This window comes from Hemitrygon akajei, chromosome 8 (genome assembly GCF_048418815.1).
Source record: "Hemitrygon akajei chromosome 8, sHemAka1.3, whole genome shotgun sequence".
NCBI lineage: Eukaryota > Metazoa > Chordata > Chondrichthyes > Myliobatiformes > Dasyatidae > Hemitrygon > Hemitrygon akajei.
Genome location: NC_133131.1, coordinates 101,805,971 through 101,832,553, shown reverse-complemented (window position 1 = coordinate 101,832,553; position 26,583 = coordinate 101,805,971). Strand labels below are relative to the sequence as shown.

The 26,583-nt window shown below is 38.7% G+C and overlaps 2 protein-coding genes and 1 long non-coding RNA gene across 5 annotated transcripts in view; 1 reads left to right on the top strand and 2 right to left on the bottom strand.

The window, feature by feature from the left end:
- Window positions 1–15,751, bottom strand: part of ino80c (INO80 complex subunit C) — a 39,486-nt gene extending 23,735 nt beyond the window's left edge. Inside the window, exon 1 of one of the 2 annotated variants that reach the window (XM_073054287.1) lies at window positions 15,606–15,751. In XM_073054287.1, coding sequence (XP_072910388.1) covers window positions 15,606–15,734 — 129 coding nt within the window. In that variant the 5' untranslated portion in view covers window positions 15,735–15,751. The remainder of the gene's footprint in view (window positions 1–15,605) is intronic. The other variant, XM_073054288.1, reaches the window with a different exon arrangement.
- Window positions 15,752–15,916: 165 nt separating this feature from the next.
- Window positions 15,917–17,343, bottom strand: LOC140732117 (uncharacterized). Its single transcript, XR_012099983.1, has 2 exons — window positions 17,014–17,343; window positions 15,917–16,296 (listed from the first exon to the last, which is right to left on the bottom strand). It is a non-coding gene; the product is annotated as an uncharacterized lncRNA (long non-coding RNA).
- The window catches only part of galnt1 (UDP-N-acetyl-alpha-D-galactosamine:polypeptide N-acetylgalactosaminyltransferase 1), a 122,096-nt gene continuing 111,981 nt past the window's right edge, over window positions 16,469–26,583 (top strand). For both annotated transcript variants that reach the window (XM_073054285.1, XM_073054283.1), the window contains exon 1: window positions 16,469–16,973. The gene's annotated coding sequence lies outside the window, so the exon portion shown is untranslated. The remainder of the gene's footprint in view (window positions 16,974–26,583) is intronic.

Here is a 26,583-nt window from a genome sequence, read left to right as displayed (position 1 = left end):
AATGACCTTATACAGTGCTCTTTAGAGCAACGCAGTTATCTTAGTATTACCATTCTGATCTTCCAGATGTCCCTTGCAATTATTTTGCTCTTAACATAGCTTTATGCTATTTAGTCCTTTTACAGCATGGGAGCTCTAGTCAACATGTGGGAAGTTAAAATCACCACCTATCACAACCTTATGTTTCTTGCAACAGTCTGCAATCTCTCTACAAATTTGATCCTTAAAATCCCACTGAGTGTTGGGTGGTCTATGATATACAGGTGGCCCCTGCTTTTTGAACGTTCACTTTACGACAACTCGCTGTCACGAAAGACTTACATTAGTACCTGTTTTCACTAACCAAAGAGGATTTTCGCTTTTACGAAAAGACGCCCGCTTTATACATGTGTTTACCCAAGGAAGACTACAATGACCGTGAAGCCTTGTGCGGGCAGTTGTTTGCGCATGCGTGTATGTGTGTACGCATATGCATATGTATACGTGCCGATTTTTTTTCTCCAAATCAATTTTGGCTCGCTGCCTTCCCGAGTCTGATAAGTGAAACTATACCATACCTACAATATTTCTACTTTATATAGGGTGTAAATTTATCATATCATTCCTGCTTTTTCTATATGTTAATGTTATTTTAGGTTTTGTGTTATTTGCTTTGATTTGGTAGGTTATTTTTTTTGGGTCAGGGAACGCTCAAACATTTTTCCCATATAAATTAATGGTAATTGCTTCTTCACTTTACGACATTTCGGATTACAAACGGTTTCATAAGAACGCTCTACCTTCGGATTGCGGGGGAAACCTGTAGCTCCTATAATGTGGTCAGGCTTTTCCACCCTTAAAGCCTCACTAGACGAGTTCTCCAGTTTGTCCTAAGATCTGCCACGACAATTTCCCTAGTTACACCACCTTTAATCCTTTAATTACACCCTTTAATCCCTCCCACTCTATCACACCTAAAGCAAAGGAACCCTAGAATATTGAACTGCCAGTCCTGCTCCGCCTGCACTCAAGTCTAACGTGTTGATCCATGCCCTGAGCTTATCAGCCTTTCATACAATATTTCTTACATTGAAATATATGCAGCTCAGACTATTAGTCCCATCATATGCTCACCCTTTTGACTCCTGACTTTATCTGAGGTCTTAACAACATGTCTCCACAACCACTCCACTCTGTTCAGGTACTCTGGTCCCCATACCCCTGCAACTTGTTTATATCCCCCACCCTCGCACCATCTCTTCTGTGCAGATCCCACCTTCTCTGGAAGAGAGCCCAATGATAAAAAAATATGAAGCCCTCCCTCCTACAACAATTCCTTAGTCATGTGTTAAACTATAGGATCTTATTATTACTGGCCTCATTAGTATGTGGCATGGGTAACAGTCCTGAGATCATAACCATGGCGGTCCTGTCCTTTCTTTTTCAATCTTTTTATTATTATTATTAATATCAACAAAATAAAATTGATACATAGATAATGGGATTACAAACATACACATTTCAACTGAACATGAAAGAATACATAAGCAATAGTTACAGTATAAATGAGTATTCCCAAATCATGGACGATACAAGTAACAAATAAACAAGGCAAACCTAGGTATATCATAATATATATTTAAAAAAACAGAAAAAAGAAAAAGAAAAAAAAATTATGCAAAAAAAAACTGATCTAATAACTAATAAGGAAAAAAAACGAAAAAAGAAAAAAGAGAAAAAGAAAAAATGAAAAAAAGGGCTGTTTATAATATCTAACAAAAATACAAAGTCATCAGTGTTGTCAACTCCGATCCTCTCAACATATATAAAATCGAAACTGGAAAAACAAATAGGCTTGGAACAGGGTCATATTACATCACATGAAAATATTGAATAAATGGTCTCCATATCTTTTCAAATTTAATAGAAGTATCAAATACAACACTTCTAATTTTTTCTAAACTTAGACATAACATAGTTTGAGAAAACCAATGAAATACGGTAGGAGGATTAATTTCTTTCCAATTCAACAAAATAGATCTTCTAGCCATTAATGTAAGAAATGCAATCATTCGACAAGCAGAAGAGGATAAATGGAGTGAGTCCATCACTGGTAAACCAAAAATTGCAGTAATAGGATGAGGTTGTAAATCAATGTTCAATACCGTGGAAATAATATCAAAAATGTCTTTCCAATATTTTTTCAAAAGCGGACACGACCAGAACATATGAGTTAAAGACGCTATCTCAGAATGACATCTGTCACAAATAGGATTTATATAGGAATTAAAATTAGCCAATTTATCCTTGGACATATGAGCCCTATGCACAACCTTAAACTGTATTAATGAATGTTTAGCACATATAGATGATGTATTAACTAATTGAAGAATTTTATCCCAATTCTCAATAGGGATAGTAAGGTTAAGTTCTCTTTCCCAATCATTTTTAATCTTATAGAAAGGCTCTGAACGTATCTTCATAATTATATTGTAAAGTTTTGATATTAGCCCTTTCTGAGAAGGATTTAGGTCAAACAAATTCTCCAAAATACCTGAAGACACAAAATTTGGAAAAGTAGGAATTACAGTATTTAAGAAATTCCTAATCTGTAAATATCTAAAGAAATGAAATCTAGGCAAATTATATTTATTAGATAATTGTTCAAAAGACAAAAAACAATTATCCAAAAATAAATCGGAAAATCGTAGTAATCCTTTAGTCTTCCAAGCTGAATAAGCTTGGTCTATAATAGAAGGATAAAAAAAGCAATTGGATACAATAGGAATATTTAAAACAAACTGAGTCAACCCAAAAAATTTCCGAAATTGAAACCATATACGTAAAGTATGTTTAATTATCGGGTTGTCAATTCGTTTCGGCAATTTAGAAAGAACAAAAGGAAGAGAAGACCCTAAAATAGAACCCAATGAAAATCCTTGTCCAGATTTAATTTCCAGGTTCACCCAATGAGGGCTAAAAGATAAATCCCAATCCTTTAACCAACATATCAAATATCGGATATTAACTGCCCAATAATAAAATCTAAAATTAGGCAATGCCAATCCACCTTCCTTCCTTGCCTTCTGTAAATATTTTTTACCTAATCTAGGATTTTTATTTTGCCATATATATGAGGAAATTTTTGAATCAACATTAGCAAAAAAAGTTTTCGGAATAAAAATTGGTACCGCTTGAAATATATATAAAAACTTGGGTAAAATAACCATCTTAATAGCATTAATCTGACCTATCAGAGATAAAGATACTGGTGACCATTTAGTAAACAAACATTTAATCTGATCGATTAGGGGTAAAAAATTAACCTTAAATAAGTCCTTATAGTTTTTTGTGATTTTAATCCCTAAGTAAATAAAAGAGTCATTAACTAATTTAAAAGGTAAATTTCCATAAATTGGAACCTGTCTATTTAAAGGAAACAATTCACTCTTATTAAGATTTAATTTATACCTGGAAAAATTACTAAATTGAGCCAACAATGATATAACTGCAGGAATGGATTTCTCAGGATCAGAAATAAATAATAATAAATCATCTGCATATAATGATAGCTTATGTATATCCGTTCCACGATTAATGCCAAAAATCTTCTGTGATTCTCGATAGCAATTGCCAAGGGTTCTAAAGCAATATCAAATAATAATGGACTAAGAGGACAGCCTTGACTAGTACCCCAAAATAAACGAAAAAAGGGAGATCTTTGATTGTTAGTAAGCACCGAGGCTACTGGAGTATGATATATCAGTTTAATCCAGGAAATGAATGTCGGACTAAAATTAAACTTCTCGAGCACAGTAAATAAGTATGGCCATTCAACTCTATCAAATGCTTTCTCCACATCTAGTGAAATGACACATTCTGAAGTGCTATGTGAAGGAGTATAAACAATATTCAATAATCTCCTAACATTGAAAAAACAACAGCGATTTTTAATAAAACCAGTTTGATCTTCTGAAATAATTTGGGGTAATACCTTCTCCAGCCTGGATGCCAGTAACTTGGAAAAGATCTTGGAATCTACATTCAATAAAGATATTGGTCTATAGGATGCACAGTCAGTAGGGTCTTTATCTTTCTTCAATATTAAAGAAATGGAAGCTCTATAAAAAGATTGTGGCAGATTACCCAATCTAATTGCTTCTTCAAAAACCCTGCATAACCAAGGAGAAAGAGTAGTGGAAAAACATTTTTAAAATTCTACTGTATACCCATCTGGACCTGGTGCTTTCCCAGAATTCATAGAGGAAATAACCCCTTTAATTTCTGCATCTGTAATAGGAGTTTCTAATATTGAAAGATCATCTGATGATAATTTTGGAAAATTCAATTTCCCAAGAAAATCACACATGGTATTATAATCATGAGGGAATTCAGAATGATACAGGGAGGTATAAAAATCTTGAAATGATTTGTTTATCTCATCATGGTTAACTGTCAGATCCCCATTCTGCTGACGAATCTTAGTAATTTGACGTTTAACCAAAGCATTCTTCAATTGACTAGCTAACAGTTTACCCGATTTATCACTATGTATATAAAAATCAGATCTGGTTTTCATTAATTGATTTTCAATCGAAGATGTAAGTAATAAACTATGTTCCATTTGAAGTTCAACCCTTTGTTTGTAAAGCTCCTTACTAGGAGTAGTCGAATATTTCTTGTCAATCTCTTTAATTTTATCAACCAATAAAAGATTTTCCTTCTTAATGCGTTTTCTCAGACCAACGGAGTAGGAGATAATCTGTCCACATATATATGCTTCAAAAGTGTCCCAAAGTGTTCCGCAAGAAATATCATCCGTGGAATTAGTTGAAAAGAAGAAATCGATCTGTTCCTTCATAAATTTAATAAAATCCGGATCTTGCAGTAAGGTAGAATCAAATTGCCATTGTCTAGCACTAGAAGCTGTATCCATAAATTTAATAGAAAGTTTTAATGGAGCATGGTCAGAGATGGCTATAATATCATAATTACAACCAATTACCGATGGAATAAAACAAGAGTCAATAAAAAAATAATCAATTCTCGAGTAGGAATGATAAACATGTGAGAAAAATGAAAACTCTTTGTCCTTAGAATGCCGAAATCTCCAAATATCAAAAATTCCATTATCAGTCAAAAAAGAGTTAATATAAGTGGCCGACTTATTAGGTAAAGTCTAAGTAGATATAGATCTGTCAAACAAAGGATTTAAACAACAATTATTAACTTATATTCATTTAGATTAGGTAAAGAAGTAAATAAGGACTTTCAAAAAATCAGGATAATCCATATCTGGAGCATAAACATTAACCATAGCAACCTTTTTGTTAAAAAGTAAGCCAGTAATTAACAAAAATCTACCATTCGGATCCGAAAAGATATCGTGTTGGACAAATGCAATAGAGGAATCAATAAAAATTGATACTCCCTTTACTTTAGCATTCGAATTCGAATGGTACTGTTGACCCCTCCAAAACCCAAAAAAGCGATAATTGTCCTCTTTCCTCACATGAGTTTCTTGTACAAAAATAATACGTGCATTGAGTCTTTGGAATACTTTGAAAATCTTTTTCCGTTTAATCGGATGGTTTAAGCCATTAGTATTCCAAGAGACAAAATTAATGGTCTGAGCCATATTTCTGAAATCAACCCTTTGGTATATAAAGGGTTAACCAAATTATGAACTCATGCACCCGGAAGAGGAACAAAAATAAGGGGCGGACCCAGAAGTGACGACATCGCGGACATTTTAGTAGTTTAAAATCAGCCCAAATGAAGAAACTAAAAAAAAACTGGTGTAAAGAACATAAGATTTAGAAAAAGACCCCCACCCCCCACCCAAGAGGAGAAAAGAGCACCCCAGCCAGGAAAAGGCTGGGAAAAAAGAGAAATGAAACTAAATCTACCCCCATATCAGCAGAAGGCAACTCCGTATATAAAGGATAAAAAAGATCCACCCAAACTCTAAAGAAATAATAATCACTATACTAAAACCAAACTTCTTAATACAATTGCTAGTAAAAAAAACAAAAATATAATCACTAGTAACTTATAAATCGGGTTAAAACCCAAACAAACCAAAAAAATTTTAAACTGTGATAAGAAATGCATTATAGGAAGAAGACGAGAGAAAAAAAAAGGCAAAATCAAAAAAAAAGCCAAAAATATTTTAGAGAGGAAACTGCCATCTTAGTAAAAAAAATTCACCGTCGAAGGATTAATAGAAATGACCAAAGCTAAAGTACAGTGATTGAAGTAAGTAAAATAAAAAGATTAGTACATCAAAAAAAAACTTTAACTGGAGTATAAAATATAGAGTAAACCTACACCAATAGCCAGAAACAAAATCTGGTTTTGGAAACAAAAACCATCTTGCAACGATCAAAATCACTCATTTATTAGAGATGAGAATCTGTAGCAGTAGGGAAGTTCTCATTCAAAAAGCTTCTCGCTTCAGATGTAGAAAAGAAAACACGCTGTGATGCATTGGGAGGCGATATCCTGAGCTTCGCAGGGTATAAGAGCGCAGGTTTTAGATTTTTCTCATAACATTCGGACATCAGAGGTTTAAAAAGAAGCCTTGCCTTCATTACTTCTGGACTAAAATCCTCCACTAATCGAAAATTGAAATCTTGAAATTTGACCATCCCTCACGCCGAGCCACATGAATAAGTTGCTCTTTAACATGCACATAGTGAAATTGGACAATTACAACCGGTGGTTTAGCTGAAGTACTTGGTGATCGACGCATAATTCTGTGAGCGCGATCGAGTAACGGAGGACTGTCTGGGAATACAGAAGGGAACGCATCCTTTAAAAGTTGAGCAAAGTACTTCGAGGGGTCCCCTTGTTCAATACCTTCCGGGAGACCCAAGTATGCGTAAGTTATGTCTTCTGGACCGATTCTCAAAGTCGACACTCTTGGCTTTAAGTGTTTCCACCTGTTTAATCGTCAAAAGTAATTTCTGCTCCATTTTTTTGATTATCAAGTCTCGCTTCCGAGCGTCCTCTTGCAAAGTTGCGATTAGAACTTGCTGCTGGTTAACTACTGAATCCATCTTATCCATATAATCTTGAAAAGCCTTTATATCTTGTTTGAAAATTTGTCATTGTTCTTCAAATTTTTCATTTAAAACCTCCAATAATATTTCATAAGTCAATTCAGTGCGCTTAGGATCGGTCTTTTTCTTCTTCCCGTTCCCGTTAGAATCTTTCCCAGGTTCTCGCCCTTTAGATCTAACAGCCATTTCTGTATTCATTTCTTCAAAATTCACAATAAACTCTTAAAGATAAGTCCAAAAAAGTATCAAGAATCTTTTGGTGTAGGTAAAAGTAAGTTAAATAAGGGTGATCATAGGTTAAAAAAAGTAAAGGTTATGGAGCGAATCTGAAACAATGCTCACTCCATGAGCGTCTCCTGCTCTCGGTCCTGTCCTTTAAATTAGCACCTAACTCACTGAACTCACTTTGTAGAGCCTTGTCTTTCTTCCTACCTATGCCATTGGTACCTATATAGTCCATGATCTCTGGCTGCTCACCCTCCCACTTAAGAACGTTGAGGACTGGATCCGAGATGTCCCAGACCCCAGCACTCAGAAGGCAACATCCCATTCAGTAATCTCACTCTCATCCACAGTATTTCATCTCTGTTCTCCTAATTAATGAATCTCCTATCACCACAACTCACTTCTTTTCCCCAATTCCCTTCTGAGCCACAGAACCAGACTCAGTGCCAGAGACCTGACCACTGTGACTTCCTTCTGCTAGGTCATCCCACCCAAAAGAATCCAAAATGGTATACCTGTTGTTGAAGGGAATGGCCACAGAAGTATTCTGCACTGGCTGATAAACCCCTTTCATCCTCCTGAACGTCACCGAGTTTCTTGTGTTCTGAACCTTGGATGTAGCTACCTATGTATCCTATCACCCCTTCAGCCTCCCGAATGATCATTCAGTTCCAGCTCCAACTCCTTAACACGGAGTGTTAGAAGCTGCAGCTGGATGTACTTCTTGGAGGTGAAGTCATCCGAGACACTGGAGGTCTCCCTGTCTTCCCACATCTCACAAGAGGAACATTCAACTATCCTGTCTGGCATCCCTATTGCTCTAACTGTGCAATTATAAGAAAAGAAACAATAAATAAACTGAAAAAATCCACACAGCTTTTTTGCCTTCTCTCACTCAAGCCTCTTGTTGCTGAAGCCGTAGAGCTAAAGTCTCAAATCCACACTCCAACATTGTCCACTCCACTTGCCCTGCCTTATTTTTATTTGCCCTCGCTAATGAATTCTGATCTCTGATTGGCCACTGTTCAAATGCCAAAAGTCCTGTGAAGTGCTGCTTTTTAATGAACACTCATTGTCTCCAATTTGCCACTGTGGGAAGGGGGATGGGAGGGGGAGGAAGCGGGAAGCACCAGAATCAAATAAACTTGTCAGGTGTCTCAGGGCTGGGTGTGATTGCACCTGCATCATACCCCCACCACCTTTCCCACACCTCTCCTGCAGCATTCCTCTCACCATTCCGAACATCCTTTTCTCCTGCCAGATTTACAAACTCTCTCTCTGTTCCACATTGACAAATACACAAGTGTGCAAAAATCGTAGGCACCCTAGCTATATATACACACCCAAGACTTTTGCATTGTACTGCATATTACCAAAGACGTCTGCAAATTTCTATAGATCTAGGGTGGAGAACATTCTAACTGATTACACCACAGCCTGATATGGAGCCTCCAATGCACTGGATTGCAAGAAGTTGTACACTCGGCCAATTCCATCACGGGAACAACCTACCATGTTACTGGGAGCATTCATCACTAAAGACCCACATTATCTAGAGTACGTCACCTTCTGAAGCTACAGGAGCCTGAAAATCCACATTCAATTATTCAGAGGCAGCTTCTTCCTGCTCTGCCATTAAATTTCTGAATGGTACCTGAACATTACCTCATTATTCCTTTTTTGCAATTTATAGCGATTTTGTCTTTGCACCATGCTGCTGCGGCAAAACAACAAACTTCATTATCATACAAGTCAGTGAATAAATCTGATCCTGATTCCATATGCAGCATAAGATATTCAGCATATATATTAAATCATACAACATGGAATCAGGCTCTTCAGCCCAAAGTCTGTGCTAATCCTCAAGCATCCATTAGCTTGCATTTTTATGCAATTCCTACTAAACCAATAGGCTCATGATATTGGAAATCATTTTTTGAAACCATCAATCAGTAGCAGATCATGTCCCAAATTGCCATATTGTTTAAAATTTAATTTTAAGTCAGGAATTTCAAAGGTTACACATTCATTGATTTTATTGAAATATAAAACTCCCATTGTGTCTAACAGGATAGACAGAGCAAGTTGCCTATGGTTTTGGATGTTTAGAAGCCAGAAGCAAGGGGTCTTGGGTGCACTGTTACCAGCCAGGCTAGGCAGACAATGAATTGCAGCAGAATGAATGAACTGATTTTCATTGGGAGTTAATGGTGAAAATGTGGCTAGACCCCAAATTACACGTTCTCCACAAGGCTGCTTGATGGATATTAGTAAGGCAGTAATGATGCAAGCAATGGCTCTCCTGTCCATTCTGATCTCCAATGTCCACTCCCTGGAAAATAAATTAGACTACATCCGACTCCAACGAAGTACTTGGCGGGAGTACACAGTCAGCTGTGCATATGTTTTCACGGAGACATGGCTCACTGATGGAATCCCGGATGTCGTCGTTCAGCTGGACGGGCTCCCCTTGTTTCGAGTGGACAGGGATGCAGCTCTTTCCAGTAAGACTCGTGGTGGTGGCTTGTGTGTTTACATCAACACGGAATGGTGTAAGAACTCTGTGCTGGTTTCCAGATACTGCTCATCGCTAGTGGAGTTTGTGACTGTTCGATGCAGACCATTTTATTTACCACGGGAATTCACTACTGTCCTTATATTCGGTGTCTACATTCCCCCAGCGCTAATGCTAAGGAGGCGCTCTGTGAACTCTACAGGGCTATTAGCGAACTGCAGAACGCACACCCTGACGGACTGCTTATTGTCGCCGGAGATTTTAACCACGCGAACCTTAAGTCAGTGCTCCCCAAATTCCATCAGTATGTGGACTTTGCAATGAGGGGGCTGAACGCGTTGGACCTGGTTTACACAAACATCCCCGACGCGTACCGGGCGGAGCCCTGCCCCCACCTCGGTTACTCAGACCACATCTCTGTTATGCTAATTCCAGGATACAGACTGCTCATCAGGTGCTCCAGACCAGTCCAGAAGCAGGTGAAAACCTGGCCAGCAGGAGCCATCTCTGCTCTTCAAGACTGCTTTGAGAACACTGACTGGCACGTGTTCAGGGAGGCTGCAACCGATGGCGACTCTACCAACTTAGAGTACACAGCATCAGTGACCAGCCACATCAGCAAGTGCATTGATGACGTCACTGTGTCCAAGACCATCACTACACGCACTAACCAGAAGCCATGGATGACCGCGGAGGTGCGTGCACTGCTGAGGACCTGTGACTCCACTTTCAAAGCAGACGACAAGACAGCCCTAGCAACAGCGAGGGCCAAACTGTCCTAGGTCATCAGAGAGGCAAAGTATGCACACGCCCAGTGAATCCACAGCCACTTCCAGGACAGTGGCGACGCGCGGCACATGTGGAAGGGCATTCAGGACATCATCAACTATAGGACAACATCACCTGACTGTATGGGGGATGCCTCCCTCCCAGATGCGCTGAATAACTTCTACACTCATTTTGAGGTGGAAAATGACGTGCCAGCAAGGAAGTCCACCCCTCCTACAAATGACCAGGTGCTGTGTCTCACCGTGGCCAATGTGAGAAGATCCCTGTGCAGGGTCAACCCCGGAAGGCTGCTGGAACAGACAATATTCAGAGCGCTCAGAGGATGTGCAGACCAGCTAGTAGATGGTCTCACTGACATCTTCAACATCTCCCTGAGCAACACCACCATTCCAACATGCTTCAAGGCCACCACCATCGTCCCTGTGCCAAAGAAGTCTTCAGTGTCCTGCCTCAATGACTACCATCCATCATCATGAAGTATTTTGAGAGGCTCATCATGCGGCACATCAAGACCCTGCTGCCCCCCATCACTGGACCCCCCGTAGTTTGCGTACCGTCCCGACCGTTCAACAGATGATGCCATTGCCACCACCCTCCACCTGGCCTTAACCCACCTGCACAAAAAAAGACACGTACGTTCAAATGCTGTTCATAGACTTCAGTTCAGCATTCAACACAATCATCCCTCAGAAACTGACTGGAGAGCTGAGCCTACTGGGCCTGAACACCTCCCTCTGCAACTGGATACTAGACTTCCTGACTGGGAGACCTCAGTCAGTCTGGATCGGAGGCAGCATCTCCAACACCATCACACTGAGCACGGGGGCTCCCCAGGGCTGTGTGCTCAGTCCACTGCTGTTTACTCTGCTGACCCATGACTGTGCTGCAACACACAGCTCAAACCACATCATCAAGTTCGCCGATGACACGACTGTGGTGGGTCTCATCAGCAAGAACGATGAGTCAGCTTACAGAGAGGAGGTGCAGTGGCTAATGGACTGGTGCAGAGCCAACAACCTGTCTCTGAATGTGAACAAAACAAAAGAGATGGTTGTTGACATCAGGAGGGCACAGAGCAACCAATCCCCGCAGAACATCGCAGGCTCCTCGGTAGAGACCGTTAAGAGCACCAAATTTCTTGGTGTTCACCTGACGGAGAATCTCACCTGGTCCGTCAACACCAGCTCCATAGCAAAGAAAGCCCAGCAGCGTCTCTACTTTCTGCAAAGGCTGAGGAAAGTCCATCTCACACCCCCCATCCTCATCACATTCTATAGCGTTTGTATTGAGAGCATCCTGAGCAGCTGCATCACTGCCTGATTCGGAAATTGCACCATCTCGGATTGCAAAACCCTGCAGTGGATAGTGAGTTCAGCTGAGATCATCACCGGGGTCTCTCTTCCTGCCATTATGGACATTTACACTACACACTGCATCCGCAAGGCAAACAGCATTATGAAGGACCCCACACACCCCTCATACAATCTCTTCATTCCTCCTGCCATCTGGGAAAAGGCACTGAAGCATTCGGGCTCTCACAACCAGACTATAAGTTTCTTCCCCCAAGCTATCAGACTCCTCAATACCCAGAGACTGGACTGACACCAACTTACTGCCCTCTACTGTACCTATTGTCTTATCTATTATTTATTGTAATGCCTGCACTGTTTTTGTGCACTTTATGCAGTCCTGCGTAGGTCTGTAGTCTAACGTAGTTTCTTTTTTTCTGTGTTGTTTTCACATAGTTCAGTGTAGATTTTGTACTGTCTCATGTAGCACCATGGTCCTGAAAAATGTCTCGTTTTTACTGTGTACTGTACCAAGAGTTATGGTCGAAATGACAACAAAAAGTGACTTGACTTACTTGGCCCCAAATTAATATAATAGAATAAATAGGAAAAAGTAGACTACATGGGCCCTTGACCCTGCTATGTTTTTCCATTATCCGTTCTTAGCTTAAAGGATTATTCATCTGCTTCTACATCAACTCACCTGTCATTAAAAATCTGTCAACCCTAGCACTGGAATAAATGTGGCTTACATTCTATTAAACATAACTGATCATATGGCCAATATCTGCTATATTAGAGGTGTCATGACATGCACTTTTAATTTTATTAACAACACAGCTGTCATTTCATTCATTATTTCTGGCATATGACAGAACAGGAAAAGGTGGATTTTCAAAAAAAAATCAGAACAGAACATTTTATTGTAAATGATGCTTTAAATCCCTACTCATACTTCAAACATATTCACTGAAAACATGAAAATAATAAAAATAGCAGGCACTGGAAAGCTCACATAAATAAAATGCTGCAATCTCAAAGCTGAGTTTCCAGCATTTTATGTTTTTCATTGATAGATAAATAATTGGAAATATATCGCACAAACAGAAAATTCTGGAAATATTCACTAGGTCCGCAAGCATTTATAGACAATAGGTGCAGGAGCAGGCCATTCGGCCCTTTGAGCCAGCACTGCCATTCAATGTGATCATGATTGATCATCCACAATCAGTACCCTGTTCCTGCCTTCTCCCCATATCCCTTGACTCCACTATCTTTAAGAGCTCTAACTCTTTTTTGAAAGCATCCAGAGAATTGGCTTCCACTACCTTCTGAGGCAGAGCATTTCAGGGATCCACAACTCCCTGGGTTAAAAAGTTTTTCCTCAACTCCATCCTAAATGGCCTACCCCTTATTCTTAAACTGTGGCCTCTGGTTCTGGACTCGCCCAACATTGGGAACATGTTTCCTGCCTCTAGCGTGTCCAATCCCTTAATAATTTTATACAGGTGTCCCCAGTTTTTCGAACGTTTGCTTTATGTCAACTCACTGTTACAAAAGACCTGTTAATTACCTGTTTTCGCTAACAGAAGGTGTTTTCACTGTTACGAAAAAAGGCAGCGTGCGCCAAGCAGACTAGCTCCTCCCTCGGAACTGCATTCTAGCCGGCATTGCTTAAACCCATGCCTGTGAGCATCTGTGCTTTATATCGACTTATTTTGTGCATCTGTTAGCAAGATGAGTTCTAAGGTATCGGAAAAAGCTAAAAGAGCGTGTAAGGGTATTACATTTAGCGTAAAACTAGACATAATAAAGCATTTTGATCATGGTGAACAAAGTAAGGATATAGTGAGTTTGGCTAAGGGTTTGTGGAAGATGACGAAGATGATGTAAAAGAGGTTTTGGCATCCCATGACCAAGAACTGAGAGATGATGAGCTGATGAAGAGGAAAGGATAACAACTGAAGCCGAACGCAGTAGTGAATGGCCCGAAAGTGAAGACGTCCAGGAACTGAATGTAAAGCAATTGCGTGAGATTTTCGCTGCGTTTGACAACGCTGCAATGTTTGCAGAAAAGTATGACTTTAATTTTGAAAGGGTACGTAGATTTAGGGCAGGGTTGCAGGACGGTTTGAGTACTTACAAAGAACTGTATGATAGAAAAATGCACAAGGCTAAGCAGTCAAGCATACTATCATTTTTCAAGCCATCCACATCAGCCACAGCAGACGACGAAACTCAACCTTCGACCTTGAGGCAGGCAGACATAGAAGGTGATGACCTGCCTGCCCTGATGGAAACAGACAACGATGAGATGACACCCGTCTCCCACTACCCCAACATCCAATTCAGCCTAAGACACCATCATCAGTGTCCTCACTGTCTTCCCGATTCCGGTAAGTAAAATTACACTGGGCGTACATTATTTCTACTTTATATAGGCTGTGTATCTTTATGTGTTATTCGGTAGCTTCATAGCTTAAAGGTTACTGGAAAAAGTGCTTCTGCCAGGAGCACTTGCGCCGTGTTATTTTACCGCGAGTGCTGCCAAGTGCACTTGCATGAAATTTTCGCTGCGGTGGACAGTGCTGCAATAATTGTAGGAAAGTATTCCTACATTATATAGGCTGTGTATTTATCAGATCATTCCTGCTTTTACTATATGTTACTGTTATTTTAGGTTTTATGTGTTATTTGGCATGATTTGGTAGGTTTTTTTTTAGGTCTGCGAACGCTCACAAATTTTTCCCATATAAATAAATGGTAATTGCTTCTTCACTTTACGACATTCCGGCTTACGAACTGTTTCATAGGAACGCTCTACCTTCGAATAGCAGGGGAAAGCTGTATGTTTCAAACAGATCCCCTCTCATCCTTCTAAATTCCAGTGTATACAAGCCCAGTCGCTCCAATCTTTCAATATATGACAGTCCCGCCATCCCAGGAATTAACCTCGTGAACCTACGCTACACTCCCTCAATAGCAAGAATGTCCTTCCTCAAATTTGGAGACCAAAACTGAACACAATACTCCAGGTGTGGTCTCACCAGGGCCCTGTACAACTGCAGAAGGACCTCTTTGCTCCTATAGTCAACTCCCCTTGTTTTGAAGGCCAACATGCCATTAGCTTTCTTCACTGCCTGCATGGTTACTTTCAGTGACTGATGAACAAGGACACCTAGATCTCATTGTACTTCCCCTTTTCCTAACTTGACACCATTCAGATAGTAATCTGCCTTCCTGTTCTTGCCACTGAAGTGGATAACCTCACATTTATCCACATTAAACTGCATTTGCCATGCATCTGCCCACTCACCCGACCTGTCCAAGTCACCCTGCATTCTCCTAACATCCTCCTCATATTTCACACTGCCACCCAGCTTTGTGTCATCTTCAAATTTGCTAAAGTTACTTTTAATTCCTTTCATCCCTTTAATTCCATTCGTTATGGAATATAACCAGGTAAACATTTTGGACTAATGGCGTTTGCATCGAAACTCTAGCCCTAACCTTTCCCAAGTAAGTTTGTTTCCCTCAAAAGTTCATCCCTAACTTTCTCCCTATTTGCGATGTGAGGTTAACCCCATTTCCCCTTCTACAAAACTAATCTGACCTGTTGACTATTCCTCGCGTTTTCTATTTATTTCACGTTTGCAGCATCTACGGTGGAACTTGACTCCATAATACAGCCTCATATGCCCAGGCTCTACCTCACTGGCGTCCGCAAACATTCCTCCTCGTTACCTGCCCTGTTTTCTTCTTTTTCGCAGTTGTACTGCCACTGTTTCCTGGACTTATCGGTCTCTTCTTATTACGGACCTTGGAGGGAGTCGAAGCTGCTACCGGCACAGGAGAAACCGCCATCGCCGCCATTCTTTTCCCGTCACGTCGAAACCAGGGCAACTGTTACGTACTTACGTCACACGCGGAATTTATTAGCACGCGCAGTGCGTTCAAGTCCAATTGTGTAATGCGAGCAGGAAATTAGAAATATAACAAGAGTTTATATGTTTTCATTTTTACCGTTCTATGACAAAAAGTAATTTTGCAACACGTTAAGATTAGACCCTTTTTTATTATCGTAATCTCAGAAAACTATAGACGCTTTTATTCGTTTACCATTTTAACTATAACAACAACCGTTGCTAATATTGCTCTCTTCCATTTGACAGTCCATTCCATTTCTTTCATTTCAAGCAAACTGCAGTTCATCACTTGTCAGTGATTTTTCTGTTTTGCTTTTTCTTTCCTCGTTGATTCAAAACCCGTGATTTCGAACCCGTGTATAGTCCGACATGTCTGGTTTTAGCCACCTTCTCGACCCATTTCAAGCACATTGTGAAGGATTTAAAGCACACCGTTTTCTGTTCCCTTCCTTTTCTGTTCGAATGAGGGAAGTCCTGTTTGTTGCAAAGTACCGTTAGTTCCATTAGATCTGCGTATGAGTAAATTCGTAGTTTGTTACGGATATAGGAAAAAACATTATAATGAACGGCATTCGACTTGCTATAAATACACAAGTTAATCAGGATAAGGAGTTGAGTAATAAAGACATCAAACTTCGCCGCGCTGTGCAGTGACGTGGACGCCACCGCTGCAGTTTCATTTCCGGGTGGCGCAGCTGGTGTGTTTCTGCCCGTCGGGTGGAGCGCGGGACGGCGCTAACGGTAAAGGGTTCGGCACGGGGCGCGCGTCACAAAGGGGCGCGCGGCGTCAGCTAACCGACGCCATCGGGCACACGGCTCGGCCCGGGTCAGCACAGCTCAGCCGATGACACGGCGGTAATCAGCCCAGCGGCGGAATGGTGTGCGCCCGCACTCCTCGCACCATTTCTCTGTGCGCAGCCCGTTCTCCCCCGAGAGTGATCCCCGAGCGGAGTGATCCCAACTACCTGGCCGACCTGCTCTGCCTGGCACGGACATTGCCATCAGACAGAGCCCTCGCTGGCCTCTGAAAGGCGAAGGCAAGCGCCTCGCTCACAGACTAGAAGCGGATTAAGTGCTGGGCGCTGTGAACTCAGTTTTGCGGAGCGAGGTCTCTGTGAAAATGTGTCATTAAACAGGAAAGAGGGGGCAAAGGAGTCAGTCCGAGCAACCCACACCCATCGAGACGGTAAGTGTCACGCGGGGCCCGGTTATAGTAGGAATTTTACCTGAACGCTAGAGTTGTCGAAAACAACTGCAGCATGTTTGAAGCCCTCAAAAAGTCGACCTGGCCGTACTGCTTGGCCAACAACTTGTGCTCTGCCTTTTAATTTGGGTATATGATTTTTTTTTCTCTCTCTCTCTCTGTCCACGCTTTGAATGATTTGGGGCAAAGTACAGTATGTTGAGAATTAACTAATCTGAATTGACGCTAACACACACGCACACAACCCATCACTCTTTCCCTAGCCCAGCTTTACCATTATCACGCATTACACATTCAGCAATGCAATTCTGTATCGTCTGCAAGCTGTTGTGGTGAGATTTCATTTTCGGGCACTGTTTCCGGGTTTTAACTTTGCTTTTTCAGAGTTGAATTGCCGACCATAGCCTATACACTTTTCCATCCCCTTTATCCAATTATGGTATTAGAGTAAACCTGCAGCTGCAATGTGTCACCACGAACATTGTTTTATTACCCAGGACCATTTTTTGGAGTTTGCATGTTTCTGCGTATCTGAGCTAACAGATGATTACTGGACGATGTTACCATGTAACATCTTTTAGCGTGATTAAGGAGTTTAATTGTTAATGGGTTTAATTTTGTCTGTTTTGCATCTCATTTTTCGTTAAAAGGCAGATTAAAACGTTTACACATTTAGTGATAATGCAATATAAATAATTATATTTTTGTTTAATAAAAACTAATGTGACAAAACTAATTAGCATTATCACAATCTTGGTTATGTTGGACTTTGAGAATTCCTGCAACACAAAAAAGTAGCTTATTTGGAAAATGGCCACTGGGGGTGATTGCATGGCAGTTGATGCTAGTTGTGTGAACTTTAAACAATGTTGAATTTTATCGTTATGAAAGTGGATTAGCTGTATAATTTTTGGGAACTGATGATACCAATGTACAGTTAGTTTTACGAACAAACTATTTGCAATCACTGTGCATTTAACATATTTTCATATCTCCATGTTTTTAAAATTGTAATTTGCTTTTGTCATCACCAGTTTCAGTTTTAATCAAATCTGACTAAAATTGGCAGTTGATAGCAGCTTGATTTGTGGATCAGAAAGCAAGAATTATGAGGAGGGACCAGGAAGCAGAGTCAAATTGGCTTCTCAATTGAATATTTAATTCCTACTTTTTTTTAGTTTTAATTCCATGGGTTCTGCCTACCAAAATTAAAAAGTCTGTGATATTATTATAGCCATTATTGATTTTTTTTACTGTTAATTGATTCAGAGCTATAATTGGAAAGGTTATTGAATCTGTGGGATAACTTCACTTGCTCCATTACTGAACCGTACCCACAACCTATGGACTCACTTTCAAGAAATCTTCATCTCATGTTCTCCATATTGTATTATTTTTTTTTCTTTCGTGTTTGTGCAGTTTGTTGTCTTTTGCACATTAGTTGCTTATCTGTCCTTTTGGGTGCAGTTGTAGGTTTTTGCAAATAAAACAACAAGGTATTTCATGTTGAAGAAAAACCAACTCATTTATTGAACTCCAAACACTGAGCATGGAAAGTGTGGTGACTGTATTTTATGTGATCATGTCATCACATCAGTTCAGCCTCTTACAGTGAACTCCAACTCAGAGTTGGTGGTTGTGAATTATGGTTCTTGGATTTCCTGCATATACCCACAAGAAAATGAATCGCAGTGTTGTATATGGTGATATATATGTACTTTGATAAATTTCCTTTGTACTGTTGTAATCAGAAAACTTTTGGGCGCATCTTTTAATTTCAAGTATAGGAAATGGACATTGAGGTTATATGTTAAACAGGGATAGTCTCCAATATACTAATTATGTATTAACATTCTTTGGAGCTCTAAATATTTTTCATTTCAACCAAATTTGGATAATTAACATTGTTACAGTATATCGATCATTGCTAGGAAGTATAGGTCTCTATAAATGACTGTAAATTGAAGTACTGTACAAGGCAATACTTTAAACTTTTTAAATATCTATGGGAATTTTCTACTTTTATTTTCAATGATTATGTAAGAATCGGATTTAATATTACTGGCATAAGTCGTGAAATTTGTTAACTGCAGCAGCAGTAAAATACAGTACATGATAAATGTAGGACAAAAAAACTGAATTACAGTAAGTATGTGTATTAAATAGGTAAGTTAAAATACGTAAGTAATACAGAAGCAGAAATTTAAAAAAAAAAGTAGTGAGGTGGTGTTCATGGGTTCAATGTCCATTTAGAAATCGGGGGGCAGAGGTGAAGAAGCTGTTCCTGAATCGCTCAGTGTGTGTCTTCAGGCTTCTGTATCTCCTTCCCGACAGTAACAATGATAAGAGAACATGTCCTGGTGGTTGGGTTTTCGATGATGGATGCTGCCTTCCTGTGGCACCACTCCTTGAAGATGTCTTGGATACTAGAGGCTGGAATCCATGTCGTGGAGTTTTGAGTCCAGAAACAAAATTGTTATTTTATTTTGTTAGAAACTTAGTTCAGATTAAATTCTAATGTAACTAACTAAAATGATAACACTGAGGTAAGGTCTCATCACAGGTAATCCTGTCATTTTCACTGAGAATGACCAGGCTGCACTGTTTTAACCTGTGTGGTTAAATCCCCTTGGAGAACATTTAAGATAAAGATCAGGTTTGTTCGATGATGTGCTGGGGGCAGCCTGCAAGGTGTCACCATGCATATTTATATATTCATAAAAGGAGAGTTTAGACAGTTTAACTCGTGAGGGTGTGCCGCTGTAATATTATAAGCCGACAACATTGTGGGCTTAAGGGTCTTTACCGTGCAGTAGTGTTTTAGGTTGTACTCCAGGGTTCCCAACCCTTTTTTTGTGTCATGGACCATGTACGGCCTTTCTGTCAATAAGATATCCTTGAATACTGCAAAGATTATACAAAAGGAATGCTGCACACACAATCCACAATGAAGAATGGCATGTTTTAGTTCTGTTGTGATGGTTGTTCATCAATTACAAGGTAGCCAGCGAAGTTCTGAAAGTGATGTCAAACTTACTACCCATGGTGCATTTCATATTTTGTTATGTTGATGGTTATTCAGTGGCTACAAAGTAGTTAGCAAGATCTGAAACTTGTTTCAAAATCAGCTGAGATAAATTCTGAAAACATGAGACTGTCAATGCTGCAATCTGGAGAAATAAGATCAGTTTTACTACCTAGCAAACACAAGGTTGTATTTTGAAAGTGCAGAATCATTATTTGGGTACGCTTGTGTTTCTGAAATTCAGATAGTAGGTTGAAATTTTCTGTGCAGGTGTTGGAACATTGAAAAGCTGAGTTTTTGCTACTTGATGTTTCTGTGACAACCATGGAACAAATTTGGGCACTCAGTTTTGCACATTCATTGTTGGATGTGAACTGCTGCTGTCTACTTCAGTAATGCAGGCCTTGGAAATTGAGGACCTGTTTCAAAAACATTGCATATCATTTGGTAGCATGTAGATTTGCTGGAGAAAAGGGTAAACCTTTAGTTTAATTTGTCTAGTTGCTATCAAAATGCATTCCACTTTGTCACCTAGCCCAGACTGCTGTGGGTTTCAAGCACACAGAAAAAGACCATGAAGCGCAGTAGTTCTAGTAAGGATTGAATTTAAGTTGAATAAATAGTGCAGCAGGAAATAGACACAAAATTCTGAAGTAAGCAAATCGAATCAGGCAACATCTGTGAAGGGAAATGAACAATCAAAGTTTTGTGCTGAGACCTGTTGTCAGGACCTTTCATTAATTCTTAGACTAAAGCAAAGTGTTGTTTTTTATTTCACTGCTTGATTGCTGAGTTTCTCCAGAATTTTGTGTGTTGCTCAAGATTTCCAGCATCTGCAGAATCTCTTGTGTCTTAGGGAATATACGTTGCATTTGAAAATAGCATTTGAATTGACTTTATTTCTTACATCCTTAATATACACGAGGAGAAAAAATCTTTACGTTATGCCTCCATCTAAATGTGCAAAGTGCAATAACTGTAATCTGTAATAATTTATAATAGAACAGTTAGTTTAATATAGAGTACACTCAATTCAGCCTGAGTTCATCAGTCTGATGGCCTGGTGGAAAAAGCTGTCCCGGAGCCTGTTGATCCTGATTTTTATGCTGCGGTACTGTTTCCCACATGGTAGCTGGAATAGATTATGGTTGGGATGACTTGATCACCAATGATCCTATGGGCCCTTTTTACACACCTATCCTTGTAAATGTCCTGAATTATGGGAAGTTCACAATTACTGATGTGCTGGGCTGTTTGCACCACTCTCTGCAGAGTCCTGCGATTAAGGCAGGTACAATACCCATACCAGGCAGTGATGCAGCCAATCAGGATGCTCTCAATTGTGCCCCTGTAGAAAGTTCTTAGGATCTGGGGGCCCTTACCAAACTTCCTCAACTGTCTTGAGGTGAAAGAGGTACTGTTGTGCTTTTTGCACCACATAGCTGGTGTGCAGAGACCACATGAGGTCCTCGACGATGTGGAAGCCGAGGAACTTGAAGCTGTTTACCCTCTCAACCCCAGATCCATTGATGTCAATAGGGGTTAACCCATCTCCATTCTTCTTGTAATCCACAACCAGCTCCTTTTGTTTTTGCGACATTGAGAGAGAGGTTGTTTTCTGATGACTTCTTCCCTGTAGGCCACGTCATTATTGTTTGAGATAAGGCCAGTCAATGTACTGTCATCAGCAAATGTTTAATGATTATTAAACATTATCTACCATAAAGCACTATAGATTAAGCAGAATTAAGATGCATGTAGATATTTCAGTATCCTTAATCCGGGGAATTAAATTTGCAGTTAGCATTATGTATGTATTTAAATATACCACACATGGGCTTCCATTAGAGACCTTAAATATAACACCCATAACAAAGCAGGAGGAATTCTTTTACTTAGGGAGATTTATTCTAAGATAAATAGCTGACAGATTTTGAATGTGAATTTGAACAAATACATGAGGGAATGTTAGAAATCAAAATTAAGGTGAAGAGGCAGAGAGGAGACATGGAGAGTAAAATCCTGCAGTCTTTGGGCCAAGGTATGGCTCTTGTGCTGTACATTGTTGAAAAATCATCAAATTGAAAAGTTGTGACTATGTTTACAAATCATTCTTTTGTCTCACCTGTTTCTTTCTTCTGCATTTGATTTTGAATCCCAATCCACACTCATCACTCGAACTGCTCTGACATGCTCTTTTCCCTTTCTCTGTTCTACACTCAGTAATGGAGTTATGAGTTGTCAGTCTGCCAAATCTATTGTTTTTCACTTTCCCACATGTAGAAAGGTTGCATTATTCTAAGGTTTGGACAAAGAGATAAAAATATTGGTATGCTGACAGTTGGTGATAATTATACAAATAGGTGTGAAGCTCTGTATAATAAGAGTAACTATGGACTGTTAAAAGACTGCTAAACATGAGAATTCACAATTACTTTTGAATGGTACCTTTTTTAAAAAAGCATGTCTTCTTAAAGGCTTTATTTTCAACTAAAATGTTTTAGTACCAGGTTATTCCAGAATAATTGTTGGTGTACAAAATAATACATAGAATTTTTTCAAACTCAAATCACTGGTTAAAATATCATGTCAAATATAAATCCCAAAGCTTTAAAAGACAATTGTTGTCTTATTTGCCAGGATTAATTATGTCACAAGATTATAGTTACAAATTTATATCTGTTCATATAAAAGCTCTTTTACATTTGAGCTGGTATTGCATATCTGAAGGCAAGTAGATCATTAGTTGTAAAGTGACAAATGCAAATACAAATGCAAATTCTAGGAAAATCAATATTGATTTTTGATGGATTATTGGAGGATTGAATACAAATGTTGTGCCATATTGTAACAGCTGTACAAGATGTTGGTGAGACAGCACCTAGGATACTGTGTGTAGTTCTGATCAACATACTGTAGGAAGAATGAGATTTAGAGAGGGTACAAAAAATAAAATCAGAAATATCTTGCCAGGACTGCAGGGCATAGCTATAATGAGAGAATGGATAAGCTGAGATTGTTTTCCCTGGAGCAAAAGAGGCTGTAGTTTAAAAATAATGAGGGATAGAGATAAGGTAGTTGCACAGTCATTTTCCTAATACAGGGGAGTCTAAAACTGGATGGCATATATTTAAGGTGAGAAAAGAAAGATTTCAAGGGGACGTGGGGATAGGTTTCTCCACACATTGTGCAAATGTATACAAATACAACAATTAAAAGATATTTGGACACTTTCATGGGTAAGAAAAGTTTAGAGGGAATATGTTCCCAATACAGGCAAATGGGTCCAGTTCCAGAGGACATCTTGGTTGACAATGGGCAAGTTGGGCCAGAGGATCAATTTCCATGCTGTATAACTCCATGTAATTCGGGCACCAATTTGCTCTGCAATGTTGTGATAGGTATTTTTACTGATGTAATGATTTTTAAATAATTTTTTATAAGAAGTATTTTTGTTTCAGGGTGACTGATGTATCTTTTCACACCTACCTTTTCTGAAACGTTTTCTTGGTCTTTCAGTATTAATAATTTTCTGTTGTAGCAAAACTGGTGACTATATTCATATACTGACAAGTATTTCCTACTTTTATTTAGATAGTTGGTAGTTTATGTGATACTTTGCACTTCTACTGATTTATATTTTATCTTTCTAGCATTATATATTTTCAAAATAATGTGGAATGTTTTAATTAAAGCAATGAGGGCTTGTCTGGCTCAAGAAAAACAAGTTTAAGCATCATAATAGTTAGCTGCACAGTTCAGACTAATACTGAGTATGCTGTTGTTTCAAGCTGAATGGTTCACTTACTTGCATTGTACTGAAACTTGCAACTTCCTAATCTTCTCCATCACCTCAACTAGCTGCTTCCACCTTCATAATATCTGTCCTTGCCATAGCTCATCTATGCCTTTGCTACCTCCAGACTGAACTACTTCAGTCTTCTCCTGGTTGATTTCCCACTTTGAATCATTGTGGTAACCCTGCTAAACGGTTACTTAAACCAAACCCATTTCTTACTAACTTACAGTAGCTCCCTGTCTAAAGTGGCTCAGTTTTAAGTATTCTTTCCTTACTTGACTAAGATCTTGTCTTTCCTTTCCTCTGCAAACCATAAAATTATAATGGTTCCCATGTATACTGACTTTCAAAGTTGGTGGCCATAGCTTTGGTTCCCCAAATCCCAATCTTTGAATTTCACTTTGCGAGCCTGTCTATTTCTTGCTTTATAATATCCAATTCCTTTGACCTAGCTTTTGGTCATGTATCTCCTTTTGAGTTCACCTTTATCTAATGGTGCTTGACTCCATTAACTGTTATGTTGAAGTCCTGCAAGATAGCTTATTGAGAACTGCTTCTCTGAAAATATTATTTACATAGGTATGGAAAATTTCCATCACCGTAACTAAGAAGTTTCATGGCTGATGTTCCTCTCTGTTGACCAGCAATAGATGCATGATCATTTTTGTTCTCAGTTTCCAAAATATTGGAAAGAATATTTGTAAGAAGGTTAAATGATTTCATAACAGAACATAATATACTCTGTGAACAGCAATATGGTTTCAGAAAAAAATAGAACGACTACAATAGTATTAATAGATTTTGTAGAAGAAATATCAAATGCTATAGAAAGAAATGAATACACAGTGGGAAAATTCCTGATCTTAAAAAAAAGTATTTGACAACATTGACCATAAACTATTATTAACAAAATTAGAAAGATATGGTATTAGGGTGGCACATGATTGGTTAAGTAGTTATTTGGAAGACAGGTATCAGTATGTACATATAAACAACTCAAATTCAAAACTTTTGAGGGTAACTTGTGGGGTTCCACAAGGTTCAGTGCTTGGCCCATTGCTGTTCATTTTGTTTATAAACGATATATGTATGGTTTCTCAGACATTAAAATGTATATTATTTGCTGATGACACAACTATATTTTGTAGTGGGGAACATCTGAAACAACTTTTGGATACAGTGGAGAAAAAGACAGAAATGATAAAGAAATGGTTTTGTGCTAACAAATTATCGCTGAATCTAAGAAAAACTAAATTCATAATATTTGGACACTGGGTACCAAACTCATATAGTGAACTTAGAATAAATGATGTTGAAATTGATAAGGTATCTGAAACAAAATTTTTAGGAGTAGTAAATTAAGCTGGAAACCACAAATTATGTCAAAGCAAAAATGTCAAAATCAATTGCAATACTGTACAAAGCACAAGATTTCTTAAATCAGGAATCTTTGTATACTTTATACTGTTCACTTATAGTACCATACATGACTTACTGTGTAGAGGTATGGGGAAATACATACAAAACAAATATAAACTTTTTTTCTACTCCAAAAGAAAGTTATATGAATTGTAAATAAGACACGTTATTATGAGCCAACCAATCCACTAATTATTCAACTAAAATCTTTAAAATTCAGAGATTCTGTAGATTTTAAAATAATACAAATTATGTATAAAGTAAAAAATGGACAGCTATCACAAAGTATCCAAAGATTGTTTAAAATGAGAGAAAGTCAACATGATTTGAGAGGAACATGTATATTTCAAAAACAAAGGATAAGAACAAATGTAAAAAATCAATGTATTTCAGTCAGGGGGTGAATCTATGGAACAGTTGTAGTGAGAATTTAAAAACATGCGCCACACTTAATAAGTTTAAAAAATTATTTAAAAATAATTTAATGAACAAATATAAAAAAACATGATTTAAAAAGAATGGGAGTAATGTAAATGATACTTGGAATTGGATTTTGTGTTTAAAAGTTTATGAAATTTTTTGTTTTGATGTGATGATTGACACCAAATATCTTTTTGTATAAGTAAGAGAGGTAGGCATAATAAGCTGTAGCTTCAGCCTACACCCTTTTGGTCTGTTTTAAAGATTTTTATTATTTAATTTTGTCTTATGAAATCATCATTGAAAATGATGCTTTTTGTTATGTTTGTACTGACCAAAATAAAAATTTCTTTTATTCATTCATTCATTCACTATATCAACCATATATTTGGTTGAAGGGTCCAAACTGGGTCTGGGGAGTGGAGTCAAAATCATAGGGCATGAGGATGAAACTTCTGAGGTAAGCAGAGATCCCAATGGAGAACTGCCTCACTTTGGACAAGATCAAGTTCAGGACATTCTAGATTAAGATCGTTAAAAGAGAATGATACAAGTATTTTGCAGGACTGCCAATAGAAATCATGTCTTTAGTGCTTGGGTGATGTGAAACAACCTTAAAACATTCATTATCATATTGATGGTCAGTGACACAATGCAATGCTTAAGAAATACAAAACTTTTAAGGAATTACTTTCTTTAGTTTGGAATGATAACAAATTAGCAGCATGCAAAGTATTTGAACTAATGTCAAATATTTGTTTATTTGGGTGAAAAAGGCAAAAGGGGAGACAATCTCTGGCCCTGCCAAACGGGTGAGATTGAGGCAACACATACAGCATGCTGGAGGAACTCAGCAGGTGGGGCAGCATCCGTGGAAACAAGCAGTCAATGTTTCGGGCCGAGACCCTTCGTCAGGACTGAAGAGGGAG